The sequence below is a fragment of the Nicotiana tabacum genome, chromosome 19 (genome assembly GCF_000715075.1).
Source record: "Nicotiana tabacum cultivar K326 chromosome 19, ASM71507v2, whole genome shotgun sequence".
NCBI classification, from domain to species: domain Eukaryota; kingdom Viridiplantae; phylum Streptophyta; class Magnoliopsida; order Solanales; family Solanaceae; genus Nicotiana; species Nicotiana tabacum.
In genome coordinates this window covers 106,738,737-106,753,811 of record NC_134098.1, presented here as the reverse complement: position 1 = coordinate 106,753,811, position 15,075 = coordinate 106,738,737, and the positions used below count along the sequence as shown (strand labels likewise).

The window sequence follows — 15,075 nt, the reverse complement described above, 5'->3', positions numbered from 1 at the left end:
TGGCTACTTTTGTATCAGTAAATTTCTGATTTACAGTAGCAACTTTTGCCTCAGTAAAACTTTTGGTTTACTGTGACTACTTTTGCATTAGTAAGCTTCTGGTTTACTGTGATATATGATATAGTACAAATTAAAGAATAAGGCGACTCACTTCTCGCATACATATTATTTTACCGCCTATGATTGTGGAAACATAAATATTTTCAATCTTCCAGTCATTTGTAGTCTCAATATGATAGCCATTTATTAGTAAACTTCAGATTTACTACAACATATATTTTGACCATAATCATATAATACGAATGACATATTTGTATATAAGCTCTTCGAGAGCCTTCATTTATTATCCACAATCTAATATTTATCCAACACTACTGGTGTCATGTGTCTTCTAGACAAACAATTAGATATTCAGGAGCTTTTGATAAATTTTGTATTACCAAATAGTATTCAGACACTTCTGGTGTCATGAGAGAAAATTATAATCAAATGAACAATATAAAGACAATTCTAAATTTATAAATGACGAAAATTAAGAATTTTAATATTTTTTTTACCACTACATAATATTTTCCGTCTTCAGTAGGAAATTTTAATTATTTACCACTTCAGGAGAAATTTAAAATATGAAATATTAAGTATATATTCTCTCAATCATATTAACTCTTTTGGAGGTGAATTGTAATATATTTACATCAAGAGCGCGTTCATATTTACGACTTTATTAATATTATCACATTCACTTCAAGGAATGGATTAGTATTTATCAAAAATTCTCATCCTTCAGGAAACCGAACATAATTATCTGAACGCGCATTAATCACATCAAATTGTGATGCTTCAACCTCTTTTAAAATATTTACTACTTCAGGAGCAAATCAAGGCGTGCATGTAATATAGAGAATATTTCTCTAGCTTATCTTTAATTATAACCATAGAAAGCCTAAATTATCACTTCTGGTGGTCATAGGCATATACCACTTCTGATGTTTAACAAAATTTAGTTACAATGAGATATACGAAACATAACCACTTTTGGTGGTTGTATATTTCTTGCAAACTCTGCTATAGTTTAAGTGGATCTAACAATGTTATCCACTTTGTAATTCTTTATTAAGATAATTAGGATGAAAATAAATACCAAAAGTAAGTACTGTATACATAACATATAACCAAGCAAGTGAAGATAAAGATATTAAAATATAAGCAAAAGGCTCAAATTAAATTACGCAAATTTGGCCACTTCAAATGTAAGTGGTATCTACATCACTACTGCCAAGAAGAAAAACTCACCACCTCAAGGATATAATCTGCCTTATGATGCTCGGAATGAACAAGATCTAACCACATACATAAGAGTGTCGCCTTACATCGGAGATGAACAATAAAATATAAATTAAATTCGAAGTAAGTGCTTAAAATGGTAGAGTCTCGTGCTGATAATGTGTTATAAAATAAAAACTGTAAAGTAAATAAACCGAAGACAAGTATTGAGAGAGATTGATATATTATTCAATTTCAAACTCATGTACATAATGAACTGAATTCTCCTCTATTTATATAAGAAAGGAAGCTGATGTGTAAGCTGCTACTGCAAGCTGCTGTGTAAGCTGCTACTCTAAGCTGTTGTGTAAGCTGTTACTGTACCAGATATAGATAATCTTCTACCAGAGGTAATATTTATCCATAACGGAGTACCGAAATGATAAGTTTCTTCAGGAAACTTATTTCCAATAGAGTACTAAATAGATAAATATATTTACGGCAAAGTCTCATATGGATAAGTTTCTTGAGAAAACTTATTTACAACGGAGTACTAAATGAGCATCCATAATATAATATATTTATAACACTATTCTAGTTAATATTGCTTAATTGTCTTTGTGTTTCAATATCTTTTTCCACATATACAACACATATTTATCTCTTTATTTCCTTTCGCGCGGAAATTATTTGTTATTCTTAAAATCGGGTTTGGATAGTGTTGAGTGTTGACACTCCATTTTGTACCGCTCAGCCTAGGTACTTTTCAGTTTAAAAACAAATCTAAAGTATTTCTTTTAGTCCTTTTAATCCTCAAGTGATTTAAACATATGTTTATTGGTACTCTCTTTGTAGTCGACTCTATTTTACTTTTTCATCATCGCTTTTATCTGTGTGTCATTAATTAATCCTTATATTTATCATTTGTTTTGAATTAACTTGATATTTCACTTGGTCTCTAATTCATTTTTTTGCAATCTTACTTAAGTTTTTCTACATTTCGGAGAATCGCTAACATTTGTAGATAACTTATTCACTTAAGGTAGCTTGCTCACTGGACAATCAATTTACTATCAAACTTATAATTCCTGCTAAATAATTTTTCCGTCGTATCTATCTATAAAATAATTATTGTTCATAATATTTAAGTACCAAAATTAGATAGTACAGTGTAAAAGAATTTTAAGAGTTTAAATTCACAATGAGCGCCCAAAAGAAATATTGACCGTGCCCCCTCTCCACCCCACCCCCCTCTCTCATACGACCCTATTTCCCAAAACCTTCCATTTCTTTTTTCAAGGTAAAAACAGCTTTCACCATTTTTGTAAAATAACGGTCATATTGCTAACTGACACACACTCATAACGGTTGTTTTTATACCCTTCAAAGTTCAAACCCAAAATTCTAATCCCATTACTGTTTTGAAATTTTTTCATTCCTGTACAATATTTGAAATTTATTTATCAAAATTATCCTAATTTTGTATGTTATCCGCCCTAAATAAGGATTACTTACAAATTATATACAATCTATTATTAGTGTCTTAAATTAGGGGATTTAGTTATATTTTTTTCCTATTTTCTCTCCATTCCTCTTTTAATAAGACTTCTTCCTGTTGTGTATTACCTATTTTAAGCTATAATAACAAACGAAATTTCAGTTACAAAAACGAAAAAGATACACTACAATATGACAATAGTTTTGAATGCAATTGTCGCCAAAATTTATCCTTGTTTTCATCTCTACGATTGCTCTACTCTGCTTTTACTGAATAATTTCTTAACAATATTATCAAACTATAACACCAATCGCAGTTGAATCAAAAAGCATAATTGAGCAGATTGGAAGTTTTAACAGATTTCAAATTAAATTCAATCGCCTCCAAACTTCGGATTCAACTTTGTATTAGTATTTCCAACAAGAATCTATGCTACCCAATTAATTTTTCACACAAAATTCAAATCTCACATAAAACTCAGTTTCTCCGAAGTGCGACGACGACGCTTTTAATGTAAAACTCGAAATTTCTCCACCCAAATCATTCAGTTCCCATCAATATTCAAGTTTTTCCGTTCAAACAAATATGAATCAGTGTACATGAGTCGATTTGGAATTCATTCTCTAATTTTTTTTCCTTAATAAATCAACTGAGAAAACAATAATGTATTGTCACGACCCTAAATCCACTAGCCGTGATGACACCTAATCCAACCCACTAGGTAAGCTAATTAACCACTAACCGGTTCTAATAACAATTAATAAAGCGGTTGAGTAAAGAAATATATGAATCTTATACATTTTCCCAAGGACGGGTAGTACAAATCATGAGCTTCTAAGAATAGAGTTTACAAAACCGAAATGAAATAAATACATAGTCTGTTTGAAAAGTACATAAACAGAGTTTTATAGATCTAAAGCTACCACGATCAAGAGGCAGCTACAACCGGGACGCAGGTATATCTTCAATCCAGCTCCCATAGAACACAACAACATCAGCAACTAACATCTGCACGCAAGGTGCAGAAGTGTAGTATGAGTACAACCGACCCCATGTACTCAATAAGTAACAAACCTAACATTAGGTTGAAAGTAGTGACGAGCTAACAAAAATGGGTCGGGTCTAACACCAATATTCCACAACAGTGCATAACAACATAGTACAAGTAACAAACAAGTATCTCAGAAATAAAAGGCTCAGTTCCAGAAAAATAGGCATTTCTTTTCAAGTATCTCAGTAAAAATCCAAATCTTTTACCGAAAATACCAAAATACGAGTAAGTTTGAAAACTATGATTTTTCCCAAAAATTATTTCAACAATAAACAAGGTGTTCCATATTTCCTTTCAGATAGCAAGTGTAATATGCCTCTCTATGCCCATATGTAAAAATGTATGAGAAGTTACAAATGACATGATACTATACAACATGGGAAAAATGCTTCTTTATGCATGTATGTTAAGTGTGCATGTCAAATGCGATGCAAATCAATGATAAAGATCATATGCATACTCTGAGAGTATCAATTCACTTCGTCCTCCCAGTCACTTAGCACTCGACACTCGGCACTCACACTCAGTAGGTACCTGCGCTCACTGGGGTGTGCAGACTCTGGAGGGGCTCCTACATCCCAAGCGCTATAATCAGCACAGACAACTCATGTGCTGCACGGATAACTTACGTGCCATAATATCAATATCTGAAATCACACGGATAACTCACGTGCTGCACGGACAACTCACGTGCTATAGTAAGCCAATCTGACCCGCTGCGGCATGCAGCCCTATCCCATAATCATCCTCATAAATCAGGCCATCGGCCTTACTCAGTCATCAATCTCTCCAGTCTCTCGGGCTCACAATGTCATGATACTAGCCCGAAAATAATGATATGATACATCAATAAATAACAACAGAGACTGAGATATGATATGTATGTGAATGCGTATGACTAAGTATGTAATGCAATGAAAGCATATTACTCAACAAAAGAAATGACCTCAGTGGGTCCCAACAGGATAAACATGTAGCCTAGACATGGTTTCTAACATAATCACAACTCGATAACTCTAGTACGTAGAGATTTCATGATTTCATACAAGTTCAGGTAACTACACAATACCACAGAAATAACGGAAATCATAGTTCACACGGTGCACGCCCACTCGCCCATCAACTAGCATGTGCGTCACCTCAAAATCAAATACATAACACGTATATTCAGGGTTCATACCCTCAGCTTCAAGATTAGAAGAGTTACTTACCTCAAACAAGCCAATACCAATGACGAGCAAGCCAAACGATGCTCCAACTATGCCATCACGTACGTAGCGACCTCCGGGCAGCTCAAACTAGCCAAAAGCAACTCAAATACATCAAAAAAAGCGCAAGGAAATAATTTCAAATGAAAAAGGTCGAATTTTTAATCAAAAGCTCAAAATCGGCCAAAACGTCCAACCCGGGCCCACACCTCGGAACCCGATAAACTCACAAAATCTGATAACCAATTCAATTATGAGTCCAACCATACTAATTTTACTCAAATCGGACTCCGAATCGATGTTCAAGACTCAAAAATTAACATTATGAAACATTAGGCCAAACCCCCCAAATTTCTCTTTTGGAACCCTCAATCAAATGTCAAAAATGAAGATAGATTCATGATATAAAATCAAAAATGAGTAGAGAACATTTACCCCAGTTCACATGGTAAAAATTGCCTCAAGAATCACCTCAATCCGAGCTCCATAGCTCCAAAAATGATAAAATGGCCGAAACCCCCGAAATGAGATTTAATAGAATCTGCCCAGCTATTACACTTCGCGAACGTAGACAATTCCACGCGTTCGCATAGAGCAAATGCTCACCAGCTGAAAATTCTCTTTCGCGAACACAACACTATAGACGCGAACGCGATGAACAAACTCCTAGAGCTACGCGATCGCATACCACATTTCGCAATCGCGAAGAACAAACTCCTGACATCCTCAGGCCTTCCTTCCTACTACACGAACGCATCACTAGGCTCGCGAACGCACTGAACAAATGCCTCAACCTCCGCGAACGCGACTCTTGACTCGCGAATGCGATGAACAATCCTACTCATCCATCCAATAACCCTACGCGATCGCGTTCTATACTCCGCGATCGCAATTAAGGAAACCAGAAGCCCAGAATTCTGCAGAACCGGCAATGCAATTATGAAGGAAAATAGCTCGAAATCAATTCGCAACACGCCCGAGACCCTCGGGATCACGTCGAACATCCCAACAAGTCCTATAACATAACACTGACCTACTCGAGGCCTCAAAACACACATAACAACATCAAAACGACGAATCACACCTCAACTCGAAATCAATGAACTTGAAACTTCACGCTTCCATAACCGATGCCGAAACCTATCAAATCACGTCCGATTGACCTCAAATTTTGCACACAAGTCACATTTGACATTACAGACCTGTTCCAAGTTCCAACTTCCGGAATCGGAATCCGACCCCGATATCAAAAAGTCCACTCCCGGTCAAACTTCCCAAAATTTCAACTTTCGCCATTTCGAGCCAAATTCAACCACGGACCTCCAAATCAAAATTCGGACGCGCTCCTAAGTCCAAAATCACCCAACGGAGCTAACAGAACCATCAAAATTCCAATCCGAGGTCAAATGCTAAAAAGTCAAACTTGGTCAGCACTTTCAAATTTAAAGCTCCCTAGCTGAGAATCATTCTTCCAAATCAGTCCCGAATAACCTGAAAACCAAAACCGATGATTCACACAAGTCACAATATATCATACGGAGCTACTCACGCCCGTAAACTACTGAGCGAAGTGCAAATGCTCAAAATGATCGGTCGGGTCGTTACATGTATGGTACATCAACATACAAATTAAAAATAAAATTCGTACAAATTTAATGCAAATTTGAATATCTACAACAACATATATAGTAAAAATAAATTTCATACAACTAATTATATAGTATACAACTTATTTACAACTTATCTACGACTTTCATACATTATTTATACCTAGTTAAACACAACTACAATATCATACAACTTAAATATAATTTTCATACAAATTTTATACAATGCCTTATGTATGTATTTTGTATATGATTTGTATATATTTTGTAAGTAGCGTGTTCTTCTTCCACTCTAAAATTCCAGTCAAAACTGCCTCTCTTTAAATAATTTTGATACATATCAACAATTTTATGTAAAAATATAGTACTTATAACTTAAATACAAATTTCATACAACAATTCATACATTATACGACTATTTTTTAACTTTTATACAATATTCAAATAAAAATATATATAATTACAACAGAATACAACTTAAATATAATTTACATACAACTTTAATATAATTTTGTAAGTATATTGTATATGTCATGTATTCTTCTTCTTCTTCTTCTTCTTCTTCTTCTTCTTCGAGTTTCAATATGAAATTCCGCCAAAATCAACTCTAACTTCACCAAACACCCTCAAAATTGAGATATAAACTCCAAAAAATATTTTTAATTATTTACAACAATACCCAATCCAAATAAACAATAGTTTTTAAAAATCCAAATTCGAATTCAAAGCTTCAGAGCTTTTTAATGGCTGTCAATGGTGGAGAATCAACTACCTTCAAAATTTATTGATTGACAATTTCAATTCGAACACCAATTGTGCAACATGAAAGAAAATTGTTAAGTTAAAACTCTATATTATAGCAATTGAAATTCATTGATGAATTTCATGGAAAAAAAGGATGAAAAGCAGAGAAAAACGAAGAAAAAAATTAGGGAAAGAATAGAGAACGAGAGAAAGAGAGAGAGAGAGAGAGAAAAAGAGATAGAGAGAGAGAGAGAGAGCACAAAGATGGAGATTCTATATTCAATTCATAATATAAAGTATACTCATTTAAAACTAATGAGGGTAATAAAGTTTCATATAGTATAAGAAGGTAAAAATCACTTATTGTTTTATTGTTTTTGGTGCCTGTACCGTTGACAATAGTATTAAATTTGAGATTACGAATCTCCAGTATATTATGCTGGATCGGTCCGTGTTGCAGTAAAATAATGGCTATTTTTCAATGACTTTGCAAACGCTTACTATTTTTCAGTTACCAATCCAAAAACTGGCTAGCCCGTGCTATTTTCACGTATTTGCGTGTATAGTGTTGAGTTGATGCGCATATTATTCAGACCAACAAAAAATGCCTACTTGAGTGTATTTATATAATACATAAAACATAGTTGCTGCACATATTATTTGGGGCCTTAAAAAGACTTGTTTGCTTACTTGCATGTTCATACTTAACTTATAAAGTATCTCAAGTATTAAATCCTGCTTGAGTTAATTAAATTATGTCCACAAGGGAATCATGTTTATGCAAATATTCAGAGGGGCCTCACACGTTTCCGTTATTCACTTGAACCCTTACCTAACCTAGTATTTCTGATAACATAGCCTAATGAAGTTAACCATTGCAACATTTAGTAATAGTAATAATTTAACTGCTCTAGCATATGTAGTAACTTGTTAGGTGACGATTTCTTAAGTATTTAAATCATAAATATATTGCACTTTTACTTAATAATAGGGTGCGACATGTAGAATTTAAAAGTTTCTTTTAATAAATCTTAAGTGGAGAACTTCTTTTCTCAAATAATGATGAAGTTGAGAAATATAAAAAAAATATAAGAAAATACTTAAAAATATTACTTAGTAATTTAACATTAACACAAAAAATAAAAATTTAAATTCGTAATCTCTGTGAGTTGCATGACCAAAATATTTAAAATATAAAAGCTGACACATAACTGAGTTATGCTTCCAACCAACTAATAATCAATATTAAGATTATTAAAGTAATATAGCCTATTAACCCCCAAGAATTAACTATAGAGTGGAAAGAATAAATTAAACAAAGCCTCAAAGTAGATAAATAACTAATTAGGTGCAAAAGTTTTTTCTAAATTGTTTAATAGAAAACCTTAAATGACTTAGGTGCATATTTACAAAATTATAGCATTTCAATTCAACATTACTAATGTTAAATTTAACTCTTTGGTACTCTGAACCGCACCATTATCTTTTTAGGGGGACGGGAGTAGATGAGTAATTATAATTTGGATGATTGTGGTTAAAAAGATAAACTTTGTGAAATTAAATGGGCTAAACTGAAAATAAAAGCACAAATCCGTGGACCAAAGATATTTTCCTCCAACTATAGGTTGTAAATTTCAAATTATCGAAAAAAGTACTGGCAATAAAGCAAGTTAATGGGAGCACCTAGTGTCACAGTATCAGTGACAGGGGTAGAGTGCAGTTCCTCTTAATTCTTCAAAAATCAAAAAATGAAATATAGCGGGAACACATCCTTACATCTCTCTCTCTCTCTCTCTCCCTCTGATTTTTTTTTTTACTTTCCCTACGCTTTCTACAATATCTGAACCAGATTAGAATTCCATTAAAATCCGCTTCAAATCTCCTCGGCTTCTTCTTTTGGTGTTTCTCCTCTTCTCTACAAAACAACACAGCCATGGCGAGAACCAAACACCTAGCCCTACGCAAACAAAGTCGCCCACCAAGTCGCCCTACAGCCACACGTTCTGGTTAGTGAAATTACTTAACCTCACACTCGTCTTCCTGAATTTTTAATCGGTTAGTGCGGAATATATATTTTTTCACAGTAGGCTCAGATTTAGTTAAACAATATTTATTAGTCGAAAAAAAAATCAACTATATATATAGCTAGAATGAGAGCGTGTGTTGCCTTTTGTGTGTGTGAATGTCTACACAAGCATATATAGTTCGTTTTTAGTTTCCGAGTTTAATTTTTGTTCAGTTAATAGTCAGTTGAACCCTAACTTTGGTGATGTTATACCTAAAATTTCAGCTGCAGCAGCTGCATCTTCAGCGCCTCAGTCGGTATGCTAATAACTCTGATTTCTGGGTTGTTTCGCAAATTTGAAATTATTAAGGTTATTTATTTGCTTTTTGTTTGGGATGAATCAGACGCCTACAAGAACAAGTCAGAGGACTGCACCTTCAAGTGAGCGTATATACTTGTAAAATTAATGTGCATTTCTTCACTTCTAAATGATGTTACTAAATGATGGGAGAATATTTGTTTGTTTTCAGCTCCGGGGCGGACGCAAAAGAAGAAGACTCGTTACAGGCCAGGGACAGTTGCGCTTCGAGAAATTAGGCGCTTTCAGAAGACATGGGATCTTCTTATTCCAGCTGCTCCTTTCATCAGACTTGTAAGTTTTCATTGCTGTCTCTTAGCGCCTCTGTCCACATGATTATTTGAGCTTATCAGCCACATGATTAGATGAAATAGGGGAAACTCCAAATCAATCATAGCTCGATTTTGTGCTTCGTTACCATGTGATTTGGCTAAATGGGAGAATGAAGCTTAAAGCCAAAGCTGAATAGTTGTGGTTTTCTTATTTGATGTAGATTACAATGAGAGGGCTATCATTGTTATGCCTTAATTGAGTGGACAATAGGTGAATTACTGTTGCACTAGCACTTGCGAAGAAGCTAATGTTAAGGGTTTCAAGGGGCAGAAGTTAATTGATGAGTATCAGTGAGTGAGACTAAATTGAAAATAAAATAAAATACTGAAGGGATGAAGAAAATACTACAGATCGGAGAGAGTAAGCCCTTTGAAAGAGGGAAAACAATCTGCATCTATAGCAAGCCGAAATTGACGTGCTACTCCATAACTCAGTTTCTCATTTTCCTTTGGACTGCATTAAGATGCACATTCACCTATTTTCTAGGATTTACTTTCACAATTGAGAATTTACTGATGTTAACAAACAGAAGGAAGACGAATTCATTCTTTTCTTTGAGTTTATCGTTTCTCTCTATTTTGTTTAAGGTCAGGGTTAGCTGGGCTCAATTTCCATATCAATTTGACCAGTATTGTTATTATGCACTATTGTCCAAAGGAAGGTTATTTGTTGTAACGCACAAGTTCTCCCTTTCTATTTTGATTTCGGTTGGGATTGGAGTGGCAGACCATTTATGATTAGCCTGCCTTACAAAAGTGAAAACCAGTTATCCCTATTCAATTAGAGAGGAGTTGCTTATGTAAGAGATTTTCTGACTTCAGATTTTAAGAAGGTGTTCTACGCTCTACATTTCAAGAAGCCCCTTGGACTTGGTTCATGGTTCTGGCTGAAAATGTGGACTAAGGAGTGCATGCTAAAATCTACAGTCTGACCATCTGTAGCTGACTTTCTTCTAGATGTAAATGTGTTGTAGAACTGTTATCTTTGATACCCTTGATGATAAATGGTTTAACTTATCCAAATAGTTACACATTTAAATCTTTGCTTTTATTAATTTTTCACCAAAGCTAACTGTTTTTTCCCCTCTTTCTTGTCTGGGGCAGGTTAAAGAAATTAGTCACTTTTTTGCACCAGAGGTAACTCGCTGGCAAGCTGAGGCTTTAATAGCTCTTCAGGAGGTACTACAACTTCTAAGAATAATAAATGGATCTGTTAGCTGGTATTTGGATCATTGCATTTAAGTTATCTGTAGGAACCATGTGTCCATGAAGAGGACAGGGAAAGAGATTCACGAATATACTTGCCCTCATAAATCATCTAGTAGTTTTATATCAACAACATATTTAGCTTGGAATAGTCTCTGCTCCATATACCTATTAAAAATATTTTAATGTATTTTAGAAAAATTTTACTCTTAATTCAGAGTGTGCTTAGTAATCTCCTCTAAAAGAATTCTTCAAGTTCTAGAAAGTTACATCAGTTCCTTAACAAAATAAAGCATGTGCAATTGTGTGGTCAGGTAGTGACTGAGTTATGAGAAGGGCCAATCTATTATCAAAGCGATGTTCTTCTTTTTGTTAGCACTTTAGCATACAGCAATTGATAGGCAACCAAAGATGGGCAAGGCCAACTAGTTAGCTAAGGAGGTTGGAGTTTCTGGAATATTATTGTACTTGGAGATTTCTAGTACAAGCTTTTGCTCCATGAAGGTTTTTCTACTTTGATTATGGTTGTGTATTTTTCCTTTATGAATCCTGCTCAACTAAGTCACTTTCTTTACAAACTGCAAAATACTATTAAGGTTTATTAATCAGGCAAGTTGAAAATAAGCACTACTTATCTGTTGGGTTTAGCTTAGCTAAGCTAATGTCCTGAATGGTACTACCCACAAATAAAGTTGCTACTTGACTTATTTGGCTTCTTATGTGAAAATGTTCTACTTGAGAGGGGGCGTATATTAGTTCAAAGTCTCATTGATTTCTATTGGCTTTTTTTTTGTTGTCATGAATTTCGGTAGTTATATATGCATCAATATACGACTGATCTTGCAGTGACAACTTGGCACCTTCTCCTTCCATGAAGCTAGTCAATTCTGACACAGGTTGTCGCTAGCGTGGAATACCTTATTTTCTAAGTTTCCCAGCAAAAAATGAGGCATTGGGGAGAAAGGGCTTTCTTAGTGGTTATGCCCTTTGGCTTCCTTTAATATTCCCTTGAATTCTTTCTGCTATAACCAAAAGTCCTGTGTGCTCTATCCATTTCTGACTGCATGTATCTATAAGTGTAATTGCTATTAATACATGGATGTAATTTCTCCATTTTAGACAATGACATTCTGATGTCCAGTAGAAACAGGTGGACTAAAAGGATTTGTCGTGCTGTGATTATTAATGAAAGCAGTTAGGATTGGGCATCAACATAGTAAGTCCTTTAAGGTGGTAGGGCACTGTAAAGGACACAGCCATCGCTCGTTGTGGTTGCCTAAGCATCTGTCTTAGTACATCTCTCTGCAAGCATACACTTGGGCTTTCCTATGAGATTTTGTTTGAATCTGAAGAGCATCAATGATCTTATGAATTCATGTACTTCATAGGACCCTAGCAATGTTTCTGAAATCCATTGTCCTCTCCTCTCAGAAGCAGTGGTCGAATAACAGAGAGATATCATAGAGGAACAGTCAGCAGCAGAAACATGAAGTGTCTATTCAATGTCTAAATTCGTATATTTAGTGTTGATATGAACTATTATTCATCTTGCAAGCCGTAGCCATCTGGTGTAAAGTTTAGAGTGAAAGAATTTTATCCCATTCTTCATGCAACTCCCCTCATGTCGGAGCATTGTAATCATGTTCAAACACTGCCTATTCTGTCAGGCAATTTGTCTTTACTTGCGTGGACAGTGTAGTAATAGTCCTATGATCCTTGGAAAGCATACCTTTCTGTGGATTTTTTTCATTATTTAATGCATCATTAAAAATTGCCAAATGTAGATGTGTGTACAAAGTAAGAAAGTCTATGAATGCATAGATTCTTATCCGGTCAACATTATGCTTTTCAGCCTTCGCTTGTAAAAGTACCTTTTTTATGCTAAAATATAATTTTTTTGCTTCCTGTAATATATGTCATAACGAATACTCTTTCTTAATCACTATCAGTCAGAGTGATATAGTTTTCTTTGATGATTATTCTGCAGGCTGCAGAAGATTTTTTAGTTCATCTGTTTGATGATTCAATGCTATGTGCTATTCATGCGAAGCGTGTTACACTTAGTAAGTTTTTCTGTTTCACCTCTTCCTTTTCCTTTTTTTTTTTTTTTTTTTTGTTTTTGTTTTTTTATAGTGATATTTTTCCTTCTCTCCTTGGCTTTACTCTACACCCCCCTACTCATTTCCTTGTCGCTCTGGGGAATGGGCTGGCTAGGGCTGGTGCATCCAAAAACCCGTGTTTTAGGTTTCAGAGACCTGGTTGATTGTCAAACTCCTGGTCAGCAAATTTTGTTACTCTGTTATAGATTTTATCGGCCAAGTTAGCTGCTTCACCTGTATTATTGACAACCCCTCAGGGAAGAGGAGGAAAATAATCAAGAAATGACATACAAATGGATCACCAGTTTAAATGTTCTAATATGCTTTGTCTATTTCTTGTTAGTTTTGGTTTCATAATAGAGATTGTAACAAACCATCAATGTGCATATTTTTTGTGTCCTAATTTTGTTCAGTCCAGTTTACATTGCTAAAAACACAGTGAAATGAGGCTCTCTCTTCTATTGCTTCTTCCAAGTTAGCGTATTCCATAGGGATTCTTCCATCAGATCAGGTACACCGTATTTGGATACCGGAAAAGTCTGGGGTGTTACTGCAGTGAAAAGATAGTCCAATGATCTTTTAAATTAGTACTGGTAACAGAGGCGAGCAGTATGGCCTTAGGGGTTGTTTGGTTACAAGGATAAGGGATAAGATCTTTTAAACTGCCTAGAGTATTGTTTGCTTGGCAATGCTTGTCATATGATGTGCAATTTATAATTTTTCGTCTTTCTTGATGCTCAGTGAAAAAGGATTTTGAGCTGGCTCGACGACTTGGAGGAAAAGCACGACCTTGGTGAAGACCAGATTACCATCCTACCCCAACTAGATAATCGCACAGCTTCAGTTCAAAGAATCAGCCTCCACCTGGAGTCTATAAAGTTTAACTATCAGTACTTGCACATTGTTCCTATTTTTAACCATTACCTCCTGTAATAGAATGGGTTAATTATGGTACATGATCTTCAACTTTCCATACTGTAGTAGCAATTCTTACAACCACACTTTGACTTAGTTGGACGCTATGCCATGTGATTATAGTGGACGAGTTACCTATATGGCATGCAGAAAGTAATCTGTATTCTATGTTTTAGGCTGCAGAGATACATCCTTTTGCCTTATCAGTTGTCTCGTCTCAATTCTCTTTCTTTCTTTTTTTTCCTTAGAAGGTTCCTTGTGCTGAAGGAATGACAAGAACAAGTGAACAACTCAGGTCTTTACAGGGGATCCATTTTCGTTGGTGTCGTATTTGCTGAATTGGATATTGATGAAGATGGCATTTGAAAGTGGGGTGGGTGTTTTGCATTTTTACACTAAAGCTGTGTTTCTTGCAAGTTTACGCCCTTCACGACTCGTTTAGGAATAACCTTGGAGCATCACATTGGAATTATAACAAGTTTCTGTATTTGGAGCAAGTGTAGTTGGGGGTGCTTTCTGGCATATGTTCTTTTTGTAGCTATCAAGAATTGGGTGTATGTTGGTCCTCGCAATCAAGTTCTCAAGACTCATAACGATCAACGAAGATCGCATTTTTTCAGGGAGGACTTGATTTAATCTGGCACTCCTTATTTTGGAAATGAAAGAGTTCTGATTACGCTGTGCCTTAAACACAATGGGATAAACCTGACAAAAACTTCAATTCTCCTTCGCTTATTAAGTGAAAAATAGTCGTGGGCCTTAAATAAACGACATGACTGATTCTACGAA

General features: G+C 35.0%; 1 protein-coding gene across 1 annotated transcript; it reads left to right on the top strand.

The window, feature by feature from the left end:
• The first annotated feature begins 9,053 nt into the window (after window positions 1-9,053).
• Window positions 9,054-14,491, top strand: LOC107787303 (histone H3-like centromeric protein CENH3). The gene is made up of 7 exons (XM_075238386.1): window positions 9,054-9,377; window positions 9,662-9,693; window positions 9,781-9,817; window positions 9,907-10,028; window positions 11,171-11,245; window positions 13,260-13,335; window positions 14,113-14,491. The coding sequence occupies exons 1-7, from the start codon at window positions 9,305-9,307 to the stop codon at window positions 14,166-14,168; spliced, it is 471 nt and encodes a 156-aa protein (XP_075094487.1). The 5' UTR covers window positions 9,054-9,304; the 3' UTR covers window positions 14,169-14,491.
• The last annotated feature ends 584 nt before the right edge of the window (window positions 14,492-15,075 follow it).

Excerpts from the sequence above, each read along its gene's own strand:
- LOC107787303 (XM_075238386.1), top strand. The coding sequence starts at position 9,305 with ATGGCGAGAACCAAACACCTAGCCCTACGCAAACAAAGTCGCCCACCA. Across the intron at positions 11,246-13,259 it reads CTTTAATAGCTCTTCAGGAG|GCTGCAGAAGATTTTTTAGT; the intron begins GTACTACAACTT and ends ATTATTCTGCAG. Across the intron at positions 13,336-14,112 it reads TGCGAAGCGTGTTACACTTA|TGAAAAAGGATTTTGAGCTG; the intron begins GTAAGTTTTTCT and ends CTTGATGCTCAG.